Source organism: Terrapene carolina, unplaced genomic scaffold (genome assembly GCF_002925995.2).
Source record: "Terrapene carolina triunguis isolate 2854851 unplaced genomic scaffold, T_m_triunguis-2.0 Scaffold67, whole genome shotgun sequence".
Classification (NCBI taxonomy): Eukaryota; Metazoa; Chordata; order Testudines; family Emydidae; genus Terrapene; species Terrapene triunguis.
The window spans coordinates 50,746,409-50,770,846 of NW_020664418.1; the positions used below are offsets into that span (position 1 = coordinate 50,746,409).

Sequence of the window (24,438 nt, forward strand, 5' to 3'; positions counted from 1 at the left end):
GTGGTGAGTTCAGGATGAGCAAAAGGGAGGCTCAGAGTCAGGTTCACTTTATTTTCGCAGTTCCAGTATGAGGAAAGGCTAATTTGTGTTTTGGGAGAAAAAACTCAGATAAATTGTGAAATTCATCTGAACCAGCCTTCAGAATGTGGGCAAGAAAGTCAGTCTATCCTCTGATGCTTTGGGGAAGAGAGGAAAGAGGCTAGCTAAAAAGGACTTCTCAAAAGAATTTATTAGATTGTGAATGACTTGCATGATGTTTTTTGTTCCAGAAAACTTATTATATTGGAGCATTTTGTTTTTCCACCATAAAGTTCTAACTAGTTATGACAGTGTATTTAATTTAGCATTGTATTAGCAAAGGAAGAAACCTTGTATCCATTCACAAGGTGTACATATGTGACTATAAAGGGATTCACTGTTACCCTAAAGTTGTGTGTGTGGTTTTCTTTTTTTTTTTAAACACAGAATTCAAGTCCTGTAATCCTGAGGTTCTTTGGATGTATCTGACATCCCAGCATGATTGGCTTAACATTTGCTCATGGATTGAAGAATCCCAGCCACATAGTCATACCTCATTTCAACAGGCTAACTGGCCTTCTCTGACACCAGATGTTATTGACCAAAATACATTATGCAGTAGCTATATGAGAAATGAAATATTAGACAAGCTGGCTAGGTATGTGTCCTCACTGTGTTAATACTAAGTTTACCTTTTCTGGAGAACCAGAATCTGATGGAGAAATGTATGTGTGTAAAATCTTAGATATACATTTAATTTTAATGATGTGGTATTTTTATTTAAATAGATTTAACCATTTACAAAGTGTGGGCTCAGTCCAGGATTCTTCGCATGCCCAAAACTCCCATTAAATGTAATAGAAGTCTTAGAGGCATAAGAAAATTCACGATCGGCCCTTAGCTCTCATGCACAACAGTTTCTACTACCTATTTTAGCTGCCACAAATCCATAAATGTAATCTTTCTTTCTCTTCCACTTTTTCACAGTGAACTCTATCAGTTAAACTAATATATAGTGCATCGTAAGGAAATGTACTTTTGCATGTTATGTTCACTTCTGCAGTAAAATAATTCAGTGTCAGCAGAAGATCTCTTATTTAGCCATTCAGTGAAGACCTCTTCAGCTGAGACAACTGCTTAATTTAAAAGCGTGTGGTTTCTCTTTTTCTTGCTAGAAATGGAATTTTTGTCCCATCTGAACAAGAAGACTTTGAACTCCTCCTCCTAAGATTGATCCACATTGGAGGAGTGATGCAAAATCCACATCCTGTTCCAAAATACAATACTGCGAGTGGTTTGGATTTCCATGCCCATTTCATCCTGTATTGTTTAGAACGTAGTCTGCAGCATCTGCTGTACACATATTTAGACTATTACAGGTACAAGTACTTGGATTTATTCATCAGTATAAAAAAAATGTTTTATATGCAGATCTTTATAAAAATGGAAGCTGGTAAAATACAGTTTAAATAGTCGGGATAAGAATTTTCCAGTGCAACTTAGGTCCTCACTGTTTGGGAAGGACTGTTTAAAGGTGGTTAGAGTCAGTACAGTGCTGACTCGGTGAAAAGTTTGGAGAGCGAGAGATACTGAGCTTTGTCCCATAACTAGCACTGTAATGGCTTGCCGTTGTAATTGCAGGTTTGGCTCTCAAATGTAATCCGGAGTTTAACACTGAACTTCTTGAGTTCCTCTTGCCATCTGATGTTAGTTTCCTTTGTGTCATCCTTGATGGCAACTGTTTTCAAACCATTTGGGATTTAAGGGGAAGCATTATAATTGTGACCATTTGAAACAGAGCAATGATTTAAATAATTTGATCTTAATAGTGAGTTAGTGCTATTTATTTATTTATTTATTTTATTTATTTTATTATAAACAACAACCGGTCTGGATCAGGTTCAGGTATGGCCAAACTCTTGACGCACGTTGGCTGCTAAATTCATTGCAAGATTACATCTAAATCAGAACTAGTTAAGGTTCTGGGAGAAGAGAAAATGTATTTGCTTTAAGAACCATTCCCAGCTCCCAGCCCCTCTGGCTAAGGAGTAAATAGTAGTTTGAAGCAGATCGTATTTGTTGAGATTACTGTTCTGTCCTGTCCTAGCAGAATGAAAATTCCCCAGCAGTCGTTGTTAGGATACGTCCACTCTTTGGTCTGGGAGGTGTAACTCTCATCTACTTAGTGCTCTAAAAATAATGTAGTCACGGTGGCACGAGTAGTGAGAGCTGCTCCAAATAATCACCTCGGACAGGCATGTCTTGGGGCAGCAAGCCCTTTCTGCTGCTCGTGCCACTGTGGCTACAGCCTGTTCTCAGTGTGCCAGCTCACTGAGAACTCAGCAGGTATGTCTCCTCAGGCTGGGAGTTACACCCCTGCTCTGAGTCTAGACGTACCCCTAGAGGGAATGGTTGTTAAAACAAGTGAGAGAGTCCGTAGATTTAGTTCTTTTAGAAATGCCTGACCCAAAGAGTGCAACATAGTAACTGTTTAGAGAAGAGGACGGTGATTGTACATTGGTGCTTTTTATTAATGCATTTTATATTTTCATTATGCTACTGTTCTCGCCTTGTTTTCAGTTTAACTCCTTCGAATTGTCCTATTTTGGATAAAAAGGAATTGCACGAGGCTCACCCCTGGTTTGAATTTCTAGTGCAGTGTCGAGGGGTTGCCAGTAACCCAAGAGGTAGGATTCCAACTTTCATTCATTGCACGTTCTTTGGATGAACTTATCTTGTGTAATGTCAGCTGGAGGCAGCGATGATTGCCTTAGTTAGTAAAAGTCTGAACAGAAACAGCGCACACAGCAATACATTTACAGCTAACGCCTCCTCTGGGTTTTCTGGCATGTGCTGGCTTATCAGTGTCATAGATTATATGGTCCCCTCGCCAGGATGGTTTTTAATCAATGTCCCTGAAAGTCAAGGGGACTTTTGCTCTTAAGTCATTTAGATACTTTGGAAATCCCATTCATCTTTTACAGGGCCAAGCATATCATCATTGCTTAACAAATTAATAACTCTTGAATGAAGCTTGCATTTATTATTTCAGAAAATATGTACACTATAGGATAAAGAATTGCTCTGTAATGCATTGTAAAAATATGGGACCTAATTCCCATCCTCTTTCTATAGGCTGAATTCCTATTTAAGCTCAATAGGAACATTGTCAATACGTTGGAGGGGTTTTAGGATCATGTCTGCCCATCTATATAGTGTGCCATCTGCATGAGTTTAATAAAGTACTTTTTCTTAATCCTGAATCAATTTTAAAATATGAATAATTTAATTGTTTTTTTGGAGAAGAAAAATCTCACTTTTCTCTTTTTCCAGATCCAAAGATGATATTTCAGGCTAGTCTTGCAAATGCTCAGATCTTGATTCCTAGTAATCAAGCTAGCGTGAGCAGCATGCTGTTGGAAGGACATACACTTTTAGCGCTTGCAACCACAATGTGTGCACCTGGCGGTATAGATCAGGTACTTAATATATAACAAATATGTCAGCTATTTCTGGAAACTTACTCCTGTAACTAGGAGCTGAAAGCCCGTGCTGTCACAGGGGTGTAATTCGTAAAGTCACGTGTGTTTAAAAGGCTGAAAATGGTTGAGAACTTAAAAAGTTGGGGATGGTAACAAACTGCAAATCCCATGATGATTGAACAGGTAATGTTCTAAACAAAGAGCTCTCAGCCGGCTTGTAGCTGTTTCCATTGCTTCATTTCCATAGGCTTCAGAGTGATGATTGGGGTTATTGTGTGTGCTGGCTGTGTTGTGTGGGTAGTTGTTGATTTGTGTGTGGGTTGAGTTGTGCTGGGACAGTTGTGTGGGTGGCAAATCAGGGATGTATGCTGTGGTAAGGGGCTATGTCTAGGGTTATTGCATATGCTGCTGTGTTGTATTGTTGTGCTAGATCTCTGCTGATTTGTGTGGGTGGCAGTTGGGCACACAGACGGGCTGAGTAATCCACTATCCGTACAGTCTCCCTCACAACCAATGAAATTGTTGCATGCAAATTAGATGTAGAGTAAGGTAATTGGTTGAGTTATCTCTAATATCACAATGGTCTAGGACTCCTGGCATGGCATAGATACCTGTCTTACTGTATCTGTATAACGTGCGGGTGTAATTTGTAAAATCAAAATGAGAACTTAATTTGGACAATAACAGATCACAAATCCAAGTGATAATATAAAAAAATAATAATATATTGAGATATCCCTATCTCATAGAGCTGGAAGGGACCTTGAAAGGTCATCGAGTCCACCCCCTGCTTTCACTAGCAGGACCAAGCACTGATTTTTGCCCCAGATCCGTAAGTGGCCCCCTCAAGGATTGAACTCACAACCCTGGGTTCAGCAGGCCAATGCTCAAACCACTGAGCTGTGTGAGCTATCACAGAGCCTGGTGATATTCTGAACAGAAAGGTCTCAACCATGCTTGTAACTGCTTCTGTTATATCACGCTGACTCAGACATTTCGGCTTCAGAGTGACACGGGTGTGATAATCCTGGTCTCTTTTTACATAGATTATGAAAACAAAATGGGATGTTGTCTCAACTCAATACAAAGAAATACACAAATGCAACCACATTACTTCCTTTCAGAGAGATGAGAGTATTCCTTTGGAGTAGGATGTTTCACTAAATAATGAAAAATTGATTAAAGGTTACTCTAAGTTTCAACATAATGCTACTGATGAGTATAATACCTTTTTTTTAAGTGGTCATGTTTTAGGTGTAGATAACAATGAAGTACAGAAGCCATTAGGATTGGCTCTTAGGGTGGTAAAATGTGTTTCTATTTTTTTTCCTATATATTTTTTTTAAAGTAGCTGTAGTTAATAGATATTGACAGGGTTATTTTCCACACTTATACTTTATATCATAGAAAAGTTTGTTGTACATGTCAAAATATGTGCCCTTTGTTTCACTTAGTCAAAACCTCTGACTTTGTAACACAAAGTCTGTGCTCTGACTAAACGGTTAGTGGGAATATGTGTGACTTAGCTGGTATGGTATTTTGCTGTGAATAGGTGGGATTCCGCTTCCACTTTTCAATTGTTTGTCAAGTTACGAATCATGGCACGTAACAGAAAATATTGTGCTTATTGGTTTATTGTTTTGTAAAGACTTAAAATATAAGCATGTTTAATATCTTTTTATTAAATATACTGCTTCATGTTTCAGATGTGACTTCATTTAATACAAACAGTTTAGTTGTTTGTCTATGTATAATAGTGCAGTGATTGCTGAAAGTGGTGTTTTTAGAATAATTCTCAGAGATATCCTTGGATATTTTTCTGGACTGTAAATCATGAAAGTTTTGCAACAAATTCAACATCTAGTGCCCTGTCTTGCATTTCTTGAACACCCAATATATTTCTATTGATTTGAGGTAGATAAGGTAGTTTGGGGTCTTCAGTTTCAGGTGTACAAAGAATGCAGGATCATGCCCATGTACAGTAACTTTTTTTTATTAGTGAAATGTTCTGTTCTTATTTCCTCTCAATCTAGGTTCTTCAGAATGAAGATACTGAAAAGCCTCTGAAGAAGGTGGATCCACAGCTGTTAAAAATGGCATTGACTCCTTACCCCAAACTCAAAGCTGCTCTCTTTCCGCAGAACACGTCACATGGAATTTTGCCACCTGATATCTCACTCTACCATCTTATGCAGGTATATATAATGCAGTGTAAATTAAGCTGCATAGCAAATTGAGCATAAGAATTTCAGAGAAGTTCCATTTTGAGCTACAGACAGTTTGAAAGTATGTGTTCCCATCTCAATTTATTACAAGTGTGAAGGAGTGACTTGCTGGCTGGTGCACCCCCTCATGACTAGGCGTGGCATAGCAGGTGCTTCTCCTCTCATGCCCCCTGCTGAGGGTGCTCCATTCTTGCAGTGGTCTGCTTCTTCTTGTGACTCGTCCCTCCAGACAGGTCCAGTCCTATCGCATCTGGGTAACAAGAGTCCCACAAAACAGTAGTCCAGTGTCTGTACACCAGGTCTTCAGCCCAGCTCTGGGCTCAGTGGTCCTTACGCTTTTTATCACCAGAGGCTTTCACCACGTTTTTCAATGGTCGGTAAAGTAACCCAGGCCTTCCCTTTTCTCTAGGTTCCAGGCTCAGCTTCCTCATACTCCATGGCAGCTCCCTGAACTACTGAGCCTGTCTCTAGGCCCTTTTCCTCAGCCCCTTCCTGAGATCACTCCTCTACAGGTTATTCGCCCCTTCCCAGACTCAGCGGAGCCCTTTCTGGCTCTTGTACTGAGTGATGCCTCCTAGGGCTTTTACCCTGGAGGCCCAGCTCCTGTCTGCCTCTCACAAGGCTGTGTGTGTGTGTGTGTGTGTGTGTCTCTCTCTCTCTCTCTTTCCTCTGTAAACCCGACTCCCTGGCATCTGCCCTTTTGTCAAGGCTTACTGCTGGAGTTTGCTCCTCCCCTGTGGGTTCCCAGTGCCTCTCCTGGCCCTTTGCCTCAGGAGAGGATCTCAAGGCCTACTCTCCCCCAACTTCCTGTCTCCCAGCTCCCTCTCACTGCTCTGAGCTGCTCCCTGTATGAACAACACCTACTTCCTCCTTAACTGCATCTGATAATGAATTGGTTCTTGTTATATATGGAGATATATACCTATCTCACAGAACTGGAAGGGACCCTGAAAGGTCATCGAGTCCAGCCCCCTGCCCTCACTAGCAGGACCAAGTACTGATTTGTCCTAAATCCCTAAGTGGCCCCCTCAAGGACTGAGCTCACAACCCTGGGTTTAGCAGGCCAATGCTCAAACCACTGAGCTACCCCTCCCACCTTGTGCCACCAAGTGGGCTAATCGAACCCCCAGGCTCCTGTTATCCCTTTCGCTGCCAGCGTGGAGTATACACTTCATCAGAACAAAAATTATGACACTTGTATTAAAGCATCCCTATTGTAATTTTATAGATACTTTTAAAATGTTGTATGTAAAGGCTCAAACCCGATCATTTATGGACAAAGTCTCGACTACTCTTCAATGTCTCCTAGGCTGGCCTGCTTTCACAAATGAACATAGAATAATATACTGTTATATTTTACTCCTTGCAAATCCTGGGACTGACACTAAGGTTTTAGGCCAAGATTTTAGACAGTGGGTGCCTGAAGTTAAGCACCTGAATCTATATTTAGGCACCTAAATAAGCAGCCTGATTTTTCACATATGCTGCAATCCCAGGCTCCAATGAGATCTGGCAGTTCTAGGATTATGTTATTAGTGGTTTCAATAGGCAGGTTATCAACTATCACTGAAAATGAGAGTTATTTTTTAAATTAAGTGGGGGAGGAAGGAGATTGAGACCTAGAATGAAAGGATGGGTGAAAATGGAGGGACCCCATACAGACAATCATATGAAAGCTCCTTGTTGGTAGATCTCCTTGGTGTAAGTTAGGCGGGTGACGAGATGACCCCCTAATAGCTGGGAATAGTCTACTGGACTAGTAACTACTAGAAAAGTATTAGCCGCACTAAGGCTACCATTCAGCAAAGCAATGCTTTCCCACTTAAGTATGTGCTTAAAGTTGCAGTCACAATCAGGTCTCATATGAGTTGAAAATATGGGCTTCTCAGAAAGAGTTGCCCAAGATATTTGTTACTGCAGCATGAGCAAGCACTTCACTATCAACAGTTGTAGATATCTGATGTATTTTTTTGTTCTAGTTGGCTTTAAAATCATAGTGCTTTGAACAGTTTCTCTGAATATATTTTGTTTTTAATTTTTCAGTCATTAGCGCCTTTTGATCCCACTAAATTATTTGGCTGGCAGTCGTCAAATACTCTTGCCATAGCAGGTAATTAATTTTAAAATGTAAAATATTTGTGTTTAGGCTGCGAACTTTGAATGAAGTACTTTTCAGTGGATGTCACAATTTCCCCCTTGCTGAGCACACACCTTGTTCAACCCCGATTCTCTGAGGTGCTAGGACAACCCTCTAACTTTCCTCTCAGGACACTTGCCTGTGAATATCCTGGCTGCTTTCCCTAATTCTATTTTGAAGGTCTTCCGGAGCTCTTCAGAACCCACCAATTGACTACACCTCTGACCCTGGGTTTCAAAAACCACTAAACTTTTATTTGACCAGAGTAAACATAACATAATCATAACAATAGCTTTCAGCAACCTTCTGCAAGGCTGCTGGAACAATTTGTATAGTGGCGGTGCTGAGAGTCATTGAACCGAACTGTAAACCCTGTGATATGATGGAAACCACTTCAAGTCAGGGGGTGCTGCAGCACCCCTAGTTCCAGCACCTTTGACCTTCTTATTCCCAGAGGGAATGCCTGGATTTATAAGAGCCCAGCAGTGCTTCCCACCCAGAACACAGTCTAGCTATCCAACCCCCTGTGTGATCCTGCTCCCTCCCTCTCTACTCAGGAGCCAAATGACGACCCATCAAATTTAAAACCCCCAAAGTTCTGAACATGCAGTTGGGGTGAAGCTTCCATCCAGGAGTCTGAGACTTTGTGTCTTTGTGCACCAGTGACATGTGCTCTTTCGGTCTTCAACGACATACCCCTATAACAACACTTAACAATTTTGGTTGACAACATTTACCCTACAACAACATCTCATATCATGCCATTTCAAGTTAACATATTCCTTTCTCCACAATAGAATTGCCCAATAAATTACTCTTTTCAATAGGTATTCCTTTGTATAAAAAGATTTCTTATATTTTTCTAAAGGTTTTGTTTTAAAATGGTTGTTTACAATGGTGTTATTGGGTTTGGCTACAGCACTTAGTTTCTGCAAGATAGAATGGGGAATATCTGAATATTAGTGGAGCTTTTTTCACAAGAAGTGTTTTATAAAACAATAATCTTCTTCTGTGAATTAGATAAGTAATATGTTCCCTCTGACAGCGAGAGCCTCCTTGTCTCAGTTTACTTAAGTGACCTGCCCATGGCAATTTAAATAAAAGTCAGTGTCAGAGTTCCAGTTGTACTGGAACCAGAATTAGAATTTGAATGGTACTGGGAAGTTTAACAATTTAAAGCAGAGCTAGTGTGGTAGTTGGTTTCCTCTTCCATAGAAGTTGTTGGTAGCTAAAAGATATCTCCCAATTTTTAAATCAGACCTTTATGCAATTAAGAAACACTGTGACATTCTTTCCAGACATCTCAAGTGACCTCCCTCATTTCTCGTCCCCTGATTTGGTAAACAAGTATGCCATAATGGAACGACTGGATTTTTCCTACTACTTGCACCATGGACGCCCATCATTTGCTTTTGGTACCTTTTTGGTCCAGCAATTAGCAAAGAGCAAATCCCCAAAGCAGCTGTGAGTATTTAAAAAGTAATAGTTGCCATGTGACTGTATAGAGGCATGCTAGGAAAAAATTAAAATGAGAAGCAGGAATGTCCTGCTAGAAATACTCGCAGCTTTTTATTTTGAAATGTCATTTATTTTGCATCACATCTAGATGTTCACTACAAAAATCATTTTAAAAACAAAAAAAGTAAAGAATGGTGAAAATGAAAAGTATAGATTAAGTAGTTGGATGGTGGAGTTTTAGGCCCAAGGAAGTTGATTTTTGAAAATTGCTTTATGTAAGTAAATTGGGATACAGAGTGTTTGTATGAGTTAGTATACAAGGGGCGGAATATAGAAAGGATTGCCTTTGGTTAATAGGTTGTTGGGTGTGTGATTAATATATAAAGTCTGCTCTTGGAAACAAAGGGCATCTAGTTTCTTCATACATATGCCAAGTCTGTTTTACCTGAGTGGAGTACTCATGTTAATGATTGCAGGATTGGGCCTAGACTTGAAAATTAATATTAGATAAAGGGAAAATGCCTGTTATTTTTTTCTTTCCTTATCCGTTCCTTCACTAACTGTATTAATTTCCATTTCCCTATTTAAACTAAAGAAAACGTAAATCAAGTGTGAATTTAATCTCACTTTTAATTTATAGAAGTTATTTAGCTAAATACACCTCTACCCCGATATAACGCTGTCCTTGGGAGCCAAAAGATCTTACCGCGTTATAGGTGAAACCGTGTTATATCGAACTTGCTTTGATCCGCCGGAGTGCGCAGCGCCCCCGCCCCCCCGCGCCAGAGCGCTGCTTTACCATATTATATCCGAATTCGTGTTATATCGGGTCGCGTTATATCGGGGTGGAGGTGTATAAAATGCAATCCCAGAATCTGACATACAAATAAGAAATCAGTCTTAAAGTACATTAACCAAAACAATAGGAAAAGTTGCTTTTTTTCATCTTCAGGGTATATATATATATGGCATTTTATTTGTATTAATTAGTGTGAAAATGACACCATCAATCTGAAATCTAATAAACTTCAAAAAGTTAAAAGTAGTTACACTTAGTACACCTGCCTTTGGGTCTCCATCTTCTGTTGCTGTGTGAAACATAAGCAAAAAGGTAACTTCACCGACTATATGAGGGGAAACAGTGAAAATGTCTATAAGGGAATTGCTGCCAACTGTACAAACTAAACACTTTGGGGAAATAGATTATTATTTCTTCTCTGAGCTCTTTGGTATAGTAATTTTCGGTGTTGCTTGTAACCTTAGTAGGTTATTACACATCATCAGACAGAAGTGTGTCTAATTTGACTGTGTCACTTTTAGTGTGGATGGGGTTTTGATAATATATAAACATTCATATATTCACTCACTTTTTATGGTACAAGGACCTGGAGCTGTTTTCTCCTAGTGCCTGAACTGAAAGAGCAACATTACTGGGAGACTGTTCAAAGAAGGGGCATCTTTTCTCTATAGAGAGAATGTACTTTTATGCTGGAGTTCAGGTCATTTTTCAAGAAGAAAACCCTGCCTGAGGTTGATAGCAATGTAATGCTCTTCATTCCTAACTTTGACTGCACAAATTTAATTTATGTAAATAAAGGAAAGCTCATCCCATGACAAGTGTTTACTTTACTACCAACCTGCTGGTGTAGAAAGTTTTTCTAGAGAGTTAAAGCTTTAAAGTACTAATATTTAAATCATACATTTTTCTGTGCTCTTGGTAATTCCAGTCCTGTGTAAGACTGTAGCATTTGACTCCCTGTTCACTGTTGGAAAGTATTGCAGTCACTCCATTTGCTAGATTATAACATCAAAGTAATTCTGTTGTTACATTTCACCTGGGCAAAGCCAAAGAGGCATTAATGTGGGGTCTTTAAATAGATGGTGAGATTTTTCTTATAGTCCTATAGCCTCCAAGTATCCTACATTATTATGCTAATTACTATGGTAATTTATATGCACATAAGTACATACGTGAGTTTCTGTATGTATATATGTGCATATATATTACCATAGTAATGACCATAAGATACTTGGTGGCTACAGGACTACAAGAAAAATCTCACCCCCTTATCTGTCAACCCACCCACACTCTGTAGGTAACAAATGAAACTTTTATCACTCAGTATTTGAAATAAAGTACATTCCAAATATTCAGTGGGAGTATTCAGGTGCCATTCTGAGCATGCCCTGGTTGCATTGTCACTAATAACATTGCCTACATATCAGAATCATTTTTCTAAATTATGAAATCATTTTCTTTGGCTTCAAGGTTTTATAAAAGCTTATTGAAACAAATTGCAAATTCTGGCCCAATTTTAAGGTATGTCCATTTAACATTTTTCATGTGGGATGTTTTATTCTCTTTCCTATATTCAGGTCCACATTTGCCCTAGGCAGTTAACGTATTTCCAGCACAATTAAACTTATTCCAAATTCAGTTGATTGTATTTTTCAGCAATTGTAGGTATTAGTTTATATTGTGAATTACTGTGTTTTGAAATTTCAGTCATAATTTCTACTGAATTGACTTTAACGTTTCCTTTGTTTTAGGATTCAGCAAGCAGGGAATGAAGCCTACGCTCTAGCTCTTTCTTTCTTTTATATACCTTCAATAGGAGCAGCGTGTATTTGTTTTCTAGAGTTACTTGGTCTTGACAGCCTTAAACTTCGGGTTGATATTAAAGTTGCAAATATAATTTGGAACGTCAAGTCTAGAAATGAAGAGTCTCAACACAATTTAATAAGAGAATCTATGGGTAGAGTATACTTTTGCATATTTTATAATTATTGAGCAGTATAAAATCGCTATCAGAGGATGAAGGCAGTTATGTGCCCAGCCTGAATAATGTCCAAGGAATGTAGGAGGAGCCCCCTTCCTTTAAGGGGTCAAGAGCTTTGCCATTCTTACATACCCATTTTTCACTAATCTGTGGAGGGGTAATCCCATGGTTAATCCAGACTCAGCCTACTGATAAAATAGTAAAGGGTCTGTGTGCCAAAGGGGCGGCTGGAACTGGAATAGTCTACATGACTCATATGCAACACATTGGTGTCAATCTGCTACCCAAAGGCATAGAGTAAGCGCTCTTCCAAAAATGGTAGTCAGTTTTTGTTTAAGATTGTAACGTAACAAGATGATTAGAAGAAAAATGCCAAATTCCTCCTCCCTTGCTGCATTCATTCTGTAAACTACATAGAAATTAGATATTTGAACTTGACAGTGAGAATTTTTCTAGGAAGAACTTAAATTAAGAAAATTACATTTTTAACTAGGGTTCCATGTGATGTAGCTTTTTTCTCCAGTTAGGAAACCTAACTAGTTTTCTGGTTTGTTTAGCTTTTGTGTGATAAAGCTCTTTAAAGTATGTTTATTTAAATATAGGACAAATTTTTCAAAAGTGCCTGAGTTAGGAGCCTAACTCTCATTTTCAAAAGTGATGTAGGCACTTAGGAGAATTTACCTAAGCACTTTTGAAAAATTTCCTTACTATAATGTGAAAACAGAGCCCCAGTAATATTATTTTATTTTTTTTAAATAGTTGAAAAGCTAACAAAATTGGTGGATGGTGAAAAAACAGCAGCAGCAGAAGTGCTTATCTCCTTGGAAGAAGCTTTTTGGGATAAAATCGAACATCAAGAAATAAAGAAGTGAGTGAACTACACTTTTAATGCTCTTTATACTGGCCAACTGATATAAAGCACTGAATTTTACCCTCTATGTGGTCAGGCATTACCATGTGTCATAGAGACAGCTACTCTGCATGGCAGGTGCAGTAAACAAAACCTATGAGCAACAAGCGTTTCCACATGTTGTAGGTAAGAAATGAGTATATCAAATACCATAGGTAGTAGGCCTCCATCAGCACTCGTAATAAGGAAGGGAAGCTAGTGCATAATGTTGACTGTGCTACCTTTACTGCACTACTGGGACTTCCTGAATTAGGAGCAAAGAGTGATTTGGAATTCCTCACAAGGGCAAAACGGTTGTGAAAATTGGGAATTTGGATGGGCAAAGAATGTAGGGTTAGGCCCCCAAGATCAAATCTGATCCAGTCCCTGCTGAAGTCGCAGGAAGGTAATCTTCGTTCGTTACAATTGGAAGACCTGCCTGCATCTGTAGCTGTTAAATACAGGAAGATGAAAGGATAATTACTACTTAAATAATTAAAAGTGGACACATTTTTTAGTTAAAATTCTTTCATTTCTATACAGAACATCCAGTGACTCTAGAAGACAGTGGTCTTTGGTGATGCAGTTCTGTAAGCTCCATGATATCAAACTGAGTACATCTTACCTAAAAGAATGTGCTAGATCCAATGACTGGCTGCAGTTTATCATCCAGACCCAGATGTACAGCTACCAAATAGATGAGGTGAGCTACTATGTTTAGTTTAAAAACGACAAGAGACGTTTTAAACAACAAGCATTGTAATTGGTGTAGTCTTTGTTTTTAAGATTTTTTTAAAGCACATCTCTCTTTAAAGAAACAACATCAAATTTAAATCTAGTCAGTTTAATGATGTTAGAAATTGTTTCAGGCTCTTAAATTGCCCATGAATCTCCCTATCATTTCTTTTTTTTTACAGTCAAATTTTCTTGTTTTTTACATAATATTTTTCTCTGTCCTTCCTGTTGCTATGTGAAAAGTTGACACAAAAAAGAGCAGCAGGCTTTACAGCAGAAGCAGTAAGGACTGTACACAAAGTACTGTCAAATGCACATGAATAAATTGGTAAAATAGAAGTTTTTATTCTAGTCTTTTAATTATATTAACATGAGGCGTTAATTTCTATCAGTAGTAGATACAGCTGAACCTCAGAGTTACAAACACCGGAGTTATGAACTGACCAGTCAACCACACACCTCATTTGGAATCAGAAGTACACAATCAGGCGACAGCAGAGACCCCACAAAAAGCAAATGCAGTACAGTGCTGTGTTAAACGTAAACTACTAAAAAAATAAAGGGAAAGTTTAAAAAAAAAAAGATTTGACAAGGCAAGGAAACCGTTTCTGTGCGTTTCATTTAAATTAGGATGGTTAAAAGCAGCATTTTTCTTCTGCACAGTAAAGTTTCAAAGCTGCATTAAGTCAATATTCAGTTGTAAACTTTTGGAAGAAACCTTTTGAACATTTCAGAGGTCGAACCACCTCCATTCTCAAGGGAACTCTGAAGTTCTACTGTATAACATTTTCAGACAGAAGTGACTTAATTTGAGTGTCCTTTGAGGTGAGCTGTATTCATAAATACCTGTCCAAATGGGACTTAATTCTGTTTTAATTTTACTTATGGCTATGGTATGTTCATCCTGGATTTTTAGGTTTAGTTCATTTTTAAAAATTAAATGTTTCAGTTACTGTTTCTGTATTGGAGATATGTTAATATTTGCAGCGGTCTCATTTGTATTAATAAAATAAATATTTTGTTTCACATATAGAATGATTAGTTAATGGTATTGTTGGGGTGCAAATATTTATGCTGTAATCATATTATGTATTTTGGGAGAGTTTCATAAGTCTTCCACTTTTACTGTGCAACATAATCTTTAAAAATACCTGATCTAGGTAAAGTCTTGTACAAGTAGGTGATCATTCATTAAATGGGACTAAAAAAAGTCAGGTTTAGAATTTGTATTTATTAAGCTAAAAAGCTTCTCCAGAAGACCAGAGTCTCCCTTCTAAGAAACAGCTGTGAACTGCAAATACACTTCAATTATGGACTAGTTTAAAATAAAATCAAGGTTTTAAAATATATTCACACCCAATTTAACTGTCTGTTGTATAATCAGCATAGTAACTGGGAAGGTTAAATTGATATAGCCAGAACTTCTGAAATATTCATAAATATATTTGCAATTTTTACTGTATGTAGAAGCCACATACTTACAGTAGAATTTTTCAGTCTTGTTACACTATGTACATTATACAGCGTTGCTGTGATAATCTTTGGCAGCCCACATGTATAATAAGAACCATTGTAGGTAACTCCCATTGAAATTGGTGAGATTTGAACAAACATATCTGGCACAATCGGCCCCTAAGGTATCCGTTCACAAATACTAGCATATTGTCTCTTATGCAAACAATTCTAGGCTGGAATTTTCAAAGAAGCCTAAGAGAGCTAGGCTGTTGCCAGTGGGGAGCTTAATTTAGGCTTCTTTGAAAATCCCACCCTGAATGTTTTCAGAGTAGAAAAATGTAAGTAAGTGTGTGTGCATTCACCTTCAAATAAACCTCAGGTAGCAACTTACTGAAAAATTCCTTTCTACAATATACCATCTATGCCAGGGATGTCATTGGGGCCGAAAATGAGTGTATGTTTTATGGAAAGGGAGGAATTTCAATATTTTATTGTGATGCTGTGCATTTCTAGAACACTTTCATCTGTAGATCTCCAGAAATGTACCTTGTAAAATCGGGTTGATAAAATGTCTTCTGTGTTTACTTTTATTTCATGTACACAATAGCTCCTCCACTCCCCGTTGCTCTCGGAAAGTTTTCTGTATGTAACTGCCTTTGATGATCTTTTCTAGGTCATTTCCATTCTTCAAGATTTCACTCCCATTTTGCAAGATCATTTGATGCTGGCCTTTGAGAACTTGCAGCGCTCTCGCTCTGATACAGGAAGTCATCAGAACAACACCACCAGTCCACTCAGGACTGAACACAGGCAGAGCGAACATACAAGTGATCTCTTTCAAATTCTGTTGTGCTGTCAAGAAAGTCCTAACCCTGGGTGCTACCTTTTGGCTGAAGGAGTGAGGCACCATGCTCCCTTCTTGAGTGTCTTAGCAGCCTGTTTTCAGGTAAGAATTATTCAAAAGTGTTTCTCTTTTAGAGGTGTGATGCAATACAAGGAAAAATCTACACATCTGGAGACAGTTCAGAAAATTATTTCACATACTTATGTCAGAGGGGAAATATATACGTTGTATACACCAAGTATTCCCCAATTATCAAAATAATTTGATTAGTATGACCCATCATGACACATTTCATGTGGTGTATGACAGCTCTCTAGCTAGATTACTAAGCAACAAGAGAATGTCTCTGACTTTTTTGTCCATTTGGCAGGATGCCAACATTATTCGCTGTCTCTGTGTTTGGATAATTACCTCTGTGGATAATGTTACTGCTGCTGAAGCAACAAACCATATTCATGGCTCAGTAGAAAATCATGAATGGGATCTTCATGACCTTTCTACTATCTGGAAGATGTTTTTAAGAAGACAAAAAAGTAAAACTCTCATGAATGGTTTCCAGCTCTTTCTTAAGGTAATGATTTACTTAGGTATTTTTAGACTATATTTTTTTCTGTGTGTTTAGATCTCCTGTACTAGAGAGTCTCTTATTTGCCTAGAGGAGGCTTTCCACCCTGTCTTTCAAGTTATTTTCAAGCTAATCCACTCTGCTACTCAGCCCTATGAGAAAATATTAGACTTGGAAAATAAACAGTTACAAACTTGCAAATAATTTGTCAGGTTTATATACCTTTTTGTAAACAACAAACCAAGACAACCATTGTTCTTACACTGATTGATACAAACTTTCCATTTATTAGACAAATGTACTTTCAGTGGAGTTTTGTAACCTTTTTGCTTACTTTTAAAGGATTCCCCTTTATTACATATGCTGGAGATGTATGAACTATGCATGGACTACAAAAACTACAATGAAGCCAAAACCAAACTCCACAACTTCCAGACAAGTCTTGCAAATGTAAGCAGATGTTCTGTAAATGTCTTTGCTTAGATGTCATCATATTACAGTTTGATGTTTTCTGATGCCATAGGCTAAAACAAAAAATAGGAGTCTGCTTAACATAATTCAGGAGATGATTTTGGAGTAATAGGTGTCCAACAACTCCTCCATCATTTCCACTTGGTGGAAAACCTGAATTTTGGAGTAAAAAGGAGCCAGTTGCTTGAATAAACTACATGCACTTCTAAATCAGTACATTTTAATTATTTAGGGCCAGATTGTGATACCCTAATTCACAAGAAGTAGTATCTTACTCCATGAGCAATCCCGTTGACTTCAGTGGGATTATATGATGGTTCTTAGGGTGCCCAGGACTGAGAGTCACCTTGTTACCCGTCTGCCTCCAGTAAGAGGGAGACCTGCTTGTGCTTAAGTGGCTGTCACCTCCCTGATACCTCCAGCCTGTTAATCACCCAAGCAACCTGGTCTGACTTATGCCAAGCCTTACTTTGCCTTGCAGGTTAACAGTAGGTGCACTCACAGTAATACCAGGTCTGCTGTCCCCAAGTGAACAGTGCAGACACCTGCTTGAATGATTCAACTCAGGATTGTCTCCTTGTAAAATACCATAGCACTGAGACATATTTATAGTGAAAACAATCATAAGTTTATTATCAAAGATCAAGATTTTAGAGATAATGAGTAAGGATAATGGAAACAGAACAGTTATGTATAAAACAAAATCATAACATGATTCCTGGAAGCTAAATTTAACAGGCTAACCTTCAGTCTAAATAAGTTTATCTCAACCAAAATATCCTTAACAGCATTTCAACCAAGCCTGGTTGAGATCCTATTTTCCTTAATGTAATTGCACTGCCCGATTACTTCCTAGCTGCAGGATAAAGGGGTGTCTTCCTGGCCTTCCCCCCAATATTTCCCGAAGTTCATGGTCTGTACTTCAGAGTCAGGATGACCCCCACCCCCTCGCAGTTTATTCTCTGGTGTGCTGGTTTCCCATCCCCCACTGACTTTGTATGTAAATGACTCCCTATTGTGTTAATTTACCATGCTTAATTTACATGCGGACTGATAGAGACAGGTGAGTAAACATCCATTGTCAGGCAGAAAACTGTTTGTCAAGTCTGCCTTTATACAGACTTTAGGAATGTACTTTTTTTGCATACATACATGACTCCTTACATCGTATTTGTTTTCACAATGATATTAATGACCAGCATGATTCTGGCTTTTATTTAAGACCTCACTTGAAATTCTTTGGTGAACATGAATGTACAAGGATATTCTTGCTAGTGGTCCTTGAAGGATTCTTAGGGTCACAAATTCCTTATGGTGTAAGGTACTATTCGTGGTGAGTAATGGTATCTCATTCTCCAGGCCTTAGTAAATAGCATTAATTCTAGTAATAAAGTGAAAATGATGGTGCTGATAAGGTGGTAACTTTCAGAGAAAATCTTCTTGGGCTAAACAGTTGCTCTTGAATATATTGGCTGCTTTCGGAAAAATGGAAGTTTTCGAAAGGGGCTGCAAGATCACCTTGGTACCAGCAGTCTCAAAGACCACGTTGACTTATTCTTTGAAAACAGCTGGGCCAAGTTACACCTAAGCAACCCCATGAAGGCCCTGATTCACCAATTGGTGTCAGTGGGACTGAAGCATGTGTAATGTTGAGCACATGCTCAAGTCCTTTGCTAGATCAGCAACTACCTGGGGACAGAATTTGGCCCACAAGTTGCTGAGGCTCAAATTCATAGAGGGAATATTTGCAATTGTGTCTTTACTTGTTTTCTTTACATTGCCAGAGCAAGACATACAACAATTACTCCTGCTCTCCCCTCTATATCTCTTTGTTCTTCCAGTTTTCTTAGTTTCCTAAACTAACATTTCATGACCTTAGTGTTGGTTGTTTTCCTTCTTGTAACTCAAGTCAAGGATAGGTCCGTTTCCTTTTCCTACTCAGAGCAACATGTTGTGACCCCATGTAGTGGGTATGTATATAAAGCAGATGGGGTACATCAGGGCTACTAGTTTCTAATGAAGTTTTTTTTCCTACCTATCCATGCTCTTTCCGACATTTTATCTACTCAGTTAATACAGATTTTCAGGGGAAATTGCCAGAAATCTTGTCTATAAGCACAGAAAATGAACTATTTCCAGATTAAAATCAAGATATTGGTGATGGAGCAACATGTCTTTTTTTAGAGCCACATCTTGAATATTAGAATTGGTATTATCTAGTTTTCAGTGTGACCTCATCTAACTAGAAACAAGTTGTATTTATATTCACTGTAGAATATGCTTGTAAGAAACTTAAAAATCCTTTTTATTTAAACAGCTTAAAATTGCAGATAAACCAACACCTTCAATAATATCAGTACCATGGCTGGAGTCACATGCATTCTTTCTTCTTGAATTGATGATGCAGCAATGTAGAACACAGTATGAATTAGGAAAACTCTTACAGCTCTTTGCAGATATAGATAAACTTCTACCTGATGGTAAGGACAATTTTTTGTATCAGATGGTCTGGTTGCTTTAACGACTTCAAAATGTATTAGAATGATTAAAAAAATCTAACCCTGTGAGAAGTGTACTTTAAAAATTACATGTTCTGCACTAATGTTGTACTGTAGCTTGGATTATGTTACTGTTTATTTTTATGGAAAGAGGAAAACGTGATAAACTTTTATTGTCAATCTGCAGGTAATATTGTACTATAATGTGAAGGAATTTCTGAAGCCAGAATTGGGTTTTTTTACAGAAAACTGTGGTGGAAAATATAAGCTTCTTTTGGAGCCGGTGTGAAACTAGTGAGAAATGTATGGAAAATGAACAGAAATGTTCCAGTTTTAAACTGAAAATGCATTGTGATCATATGAAAACTTTAGTATGTTAAAGATATTATACATATACTCCATTCCCCACAGGCTTACTTGTTGTTGAAAATGTGTATCAGTGACTTCTTCAATTAAAGAATAGTTGCCTTAATATTTGTACTGTCTCTTTTGAAACAGGCCCAGATGTGAAGAAACTATGTGCACTCAGTCAGATTTTGAAGGATTCATCTATATCTATTAATCGCTCTATCCTGACCAGTTATGACGCAGAACATTTTCAGAATGAATGCAGATCAGTTCTAGAGCAGCTGCAAGAGAGAGGATTGTTCTCACTGGCGAGGAAAGTTGCAGAATTAGCTGAACTGCCTGTGGACAGTGTGGTTATCCAAGAGGTATAGTATAGTTATCTAATGTTGTTTTTTACTTAAAGTAAAATGTTTACACAGTCAAGTTTCTTTTCTGGTTGTTAAGCTCCCATACATCTGATAGTATCAAAAGTGTTATTTTTCACCAACGTGAGGATGCCATCCAGAAGGACCTAGAAATGGCATGTGTAAATTGCCTTAATTTGAAATATTATTCAGTTTATCTGCTAGTCATCTGAACTTTCAGAATGCTGTGCTGAACAAAATAGTGACACTTTATTACTTGCTGCATCATTCTATTTTTATTTATCCAGCAAAACAGGTATGCCTAGTACTTTACAGACTGGGACTGTAATTCAGTATTCTAGTGTTCTAATATTGGTGCATATTTATTCAGGAAATGAGAATTGTTTCTGTAGGATAAGTCCTTTACGGCTTTTATGAATTTTGCAGGTACTTCAAGATTTACATCTTTTAAAGCACATTGGACAGTGGCATCAAAAACAAACTAGAATTGACTTCTGGAAAAAATGTCATGATAGTTTTATGAAAAATTCCATCTCCAACAAAGCAGCATCTGACTTTTTCTTAGCTCAGGCAAACATAGTGTCTGAATCTTCAGCTGATGAGAAGGTAAATAACATTATGGAGAAACATCTGCTGCTTACCTTGGCTGGCCATTGGCTAGCACAGAGTGACTCTGTGGCACTGGACAAATTAGAAGAAATAGAGAAACAGATCTGGCTTTGTTGCATTGCACAACAAACCTTAAATAGCAATGATGGATTGGTCAAGTCAAGATTTTCTCACCAGGTTTCAGTGAGTAGTGAACTTTCCTTTGATAACTTAGCTAAGGAGTTTTCCTTTTCAAAGCTAACTGCTCTGAATACATCAAAATATTTACAACTTGATGGTCTTACATTCCAAGATATGTCTGAAAACATTCTGGATAAAGCTGAGGTAGAATCGCTTAGCTTTCTGATTGGACGTCTTCTAGATGAAGGAAGCATACATGAAGCCAGCCGTGTTTGCCGGTACTTTCACTTTTATAGCAGAGATGTTTCATTGGTATTGCACTGCAGAGCACTGGCCTCTGGGGAAGCTGATCTAAACAACTTACACCCTGACGTTCGAGCTATTCTTCTAGTGGGAGATACAGCAGATGAGAAAGACACACCTCAGCCCAGAAGATTACAAAGCAGTAAGTAATCCTAGCAGTCAGCTGCAGACTTTTGACAAGTTGTCAGATTTCTATAGATTCATCCTTTGCGTCACAAAATTAATTTCCCCAGAAATTCTGGGGGATTTCTAACAACATCCCACACTGAACATATATACTTCAGGCAAGATTATTATATAAACAATCTCATGTCATCCCTTGGATATCCATTCTTAATAGATTTGCAGTTTTCTTCAGCCAAAGTGCTACAAAACAGCAGAATGCTAATCTTCATTCCTGCTTTTGGAGTACACATTTTAGATTAGCTTGAATGTAGTTTCTAGTGCTGCAGAGTGGGGAAGAATTTTTAATAATACATTTTTTATTAGTACATTTCCCCCCAATATTTGCATGTTATAAGGGAACATTGTTTTCTATTAATAGTGCAAAAAATAGTGATAACATCTTATGTTATCTGTATGTGAGTGTGTGTACGTGCAATCTTAGTAAAAATAATTCTATCAGCTAGAACCAGAATGTTTCTTGCTAGAACTAAATGCATTAATCCCATTTTTGAGGCTGCAGAAAGATAGCTGAACATTGGGCTGCTTTATACACTTGTATTCAGATGGTTTTAAGAATTTCACAACTGATGTTGTATTTGATAATACTGTGTTGTGTGGTGGTTTTTTAATGATGCTCATCTCCTAAAACATCATTAGGATAACTCTCCCATTCTTCAAAATACTGTGAGTTCAGTTTTTAACGTTTGGAAAACTATAACACATACTATTTGCACTGATTCCTGGAGTTTTATTCTAGGTGTGAGCCTTTGTTTTTACAAGCCCGGCCACTGTGCTTTTTCCTTTGAGACGCGCATTTTCAGTATTCACTTTGCTTCCAGCCTCAAGCGTAGAAAATTGGTCACATGTCCTGGCTCCAGCTCCAGATGATCTGGTTATTACCGGTCTGAGGACTCTAATAGATGAGTGTGTTCATGGGAGAAACTACTGCCGACAAGTCCTCTGTTTGTATGAGCTTTCCAAGGTATGTGTCTGGCAACATTTACCAGAACTATCATGTCGCTTGCCTCAAGCCAACCCACAGAGTTGTGGAGACTAAAGCTATTGTGAGGTCACAAAATAATTTACTAGGTGCTCATTCCTGAACACTTTTGAGTGCTGAATCGAAAAATAAGGGGGATATTTATCAAATGGTAACATGGCCCACTACTCAGACAAATCCTAGATATGATCAAATATTGAAATGCACAAAACCCTTCTGATCTGTCAGCTTACTTCATTAAGCCAAATTCCTACCTATGTCTCTTTAATTGGCCTATTTTATAATGTGATAAGAATAAATTTTTAGTCATTTTGGTGCTTTAAGTGTAAAAATTATGTGTTGACTTCAGAAGGCCTAACATCAATTTAAAACCTGAGTGGAGGGCTGCAACAGAGATACAGCACAGAGATATTCTGCAAACCCTCTGTTCTATGGCAGCTCTCTACTACAGGGATGTTTGCAAGTGGGCCCATAAGACTATGCAGATCCACTGGGCTAACCCCAGGTGTGGCAAAAGTAGTGGGCTACATCTGCTGCTGCTCCTCTTCATGGCCGTCATGTGTGGCTGTAGCCCAACTGCACAGGTTGGGGCAGAGGATTCTGCTCCAGATGTTCTTTGTCCCTTCCCCAAGCTTTGCCCCTTAGTTTTGGAACATAGCATTTGCGCTGCTGAATCAAACCAGCAGCGTATCTAGTCTAGTATCCTGGACACATCAGTGTCTACTTCTTGTTTCTGAGGGGCTATCTATCTTTACATGTAGTATTCTTTTTAAGCTGGAATTTGCATCTTTTGCATTGAGGCTTTGGGATTATTTGGCGGTGAGAAGGTAAATCTGATCAGTGAACACTGTGGAATGATCTTTAGTAAAACCAGAAAATTCTAGCTTGTGAAAGCATTTTTTATCTGTTTTGATATAGTCCCCAATTAAGAAACAGGACAGCTGTTCAGCACACATTTAACTTCAAGCAAAAAGTTAAACATGCATTAAAATGCTTTCTTGTATCAAACCCTTAGTAGTTAACACAAATCAATGCAATATTGATTTGTACAAAGATGGGTTAGACCAGGGGTGGCCAACCTGAGCCTGAGAAGGAGCCAGAATTTGCCAATGTACATTGCCAAAGAGCCACAGTAATATGTCAGCAGCCCCCATCAGCTCCCCCGCCCCGCTCCCAGTGCCTCCCGCCCACCGGCAGCCCCACCGATCAGCGCCTCCCCCTCCCTCCCTGCACCTCCCAATCAACTGTTTTGTGGTGTGCAGGAGGCTCTGTGGGGGGGAGGGGAGGAGCAAGGGCACTGCAGGCTCAGGGGAGGGGGCGGGAAGGGGACGAGTGGGGGCAGGGCCTGTGACAGAGCCAGGGGTTGAGCAGTGAGCACCCCCCAGCACATTGGAAAGTTGGCGCCTGTAGCTCCAGCCCCGGAGTTGGTGTCTGTACAAGGAGCCGCATATTAACTTCTGAAGAGCTGCCTGTGGCTCCGGAGCCACAGGTTGGCCAGCCCTGGGTTAGACCTACATCTGCTTTTTCACACACAATTTTGAATAACCTTGCTTGTTTTCAATATGATAGAGCTTTGTTGGTGAATACCTTCTCTGTCATGTGCATTTTTCTCTATGTAGCATTTTTTAAATGTGCTGTATGCTTCTTAGGAACTGAATTGCTCCTACGGTGAAATATCAGCCCATGATTCTGAAAAGGTGCTTCGAGCGATCCTTTCATCCCAGCAGCCTGACAGATGCAAGAAAGCCCAGGTGTTCATCACAACACAGGGTCTCCGGTCTGAAACTGTGGCAGAACTTGTGGCTGAAGAAATCATGCAGGAGTTACTGGTATCTTCTGAAAGGAAAGGTGATGATGGTGGTTTGTTATGTGTTTCACCTCTGCATGCATCTGACGTCCTTTTTACAAACTTTTGGTTTGTAAAGTGTGTGTGTGTGTGTGTGTGTGTGTGTGTGTGTGTGTGTGTGTGTG

At 38.7% G+C, this 24,438-nt stretch overlaps 1 protein-coding gene across 1 annotated transcript in view; it reads left to right on the forward strand.

Moving 5' to 3' along the window:
- The window catches only part of SPG11 (SPG11 vesicle trafficking associated, spatacsin), a 57,338-nt gene that overhangs the window by 20,768 nt on the left and 12,132 nt on the right, over positions 1-24,438 (forward strand). The window contains exons 14-31 of the mRNA XM_026648415.1: positions 466-676; positions 1,194-1,397; positions 2,599-2,705; positions 3,352-3,497; positions 5,534-5,695; positions 7,769-7,835; positions 9,161-9,326; positions 11,871-12,076; positions 12,860-12,968; positions 13,533-13,692; positions 15,853-16,125; positions 16,394-16,594; positions 16,931-17,038; positions 19,377-19,539; positions 20,056-20,270; positions 20,697-21,444; positions 22,307-22,449; positions 24,117-24,315. Coding sequence (XP_026504200.1) covers positions 466-676; positions 1,194-1,397; positions 2,599-2,705; positions 3,352-3,497; positions 5,534-5,695; positions 7,769-7,835; positions 9,161-9,326; positions 11,871-12,076; positions 12,860-12,968; positions 13,533-13,692; positions 15,853-16,125; positions 16,394-16,594; positions 16,931-17,038; positions 19,377-19,539; positions 20,056-20,270; positions 20,697-21,444; positions 22,307-22,449; positions 24,117-24,315 — 3,588 coding nt within the window. The remainder of the gene's footprint in view (positions 1-465; positions 677-1,193; positions 1,398-2,598; positions 2,706-3,351; positions 3,498-5,533; positions 5,696-7,768; positions 7,836-9,160; positions 9,327-11,870; positions 12,077-12,859; positions 12,969-13,532; positions 13,693-15,852; positions 16,126-16,393; positions 16,595-16,930; positions 17,039-19,376; positions 19,540-20,055; positions 20,271-20,696; positions 21,445-22,306; positions 22,450-24,116; positions 24,316-24,438) is intronic.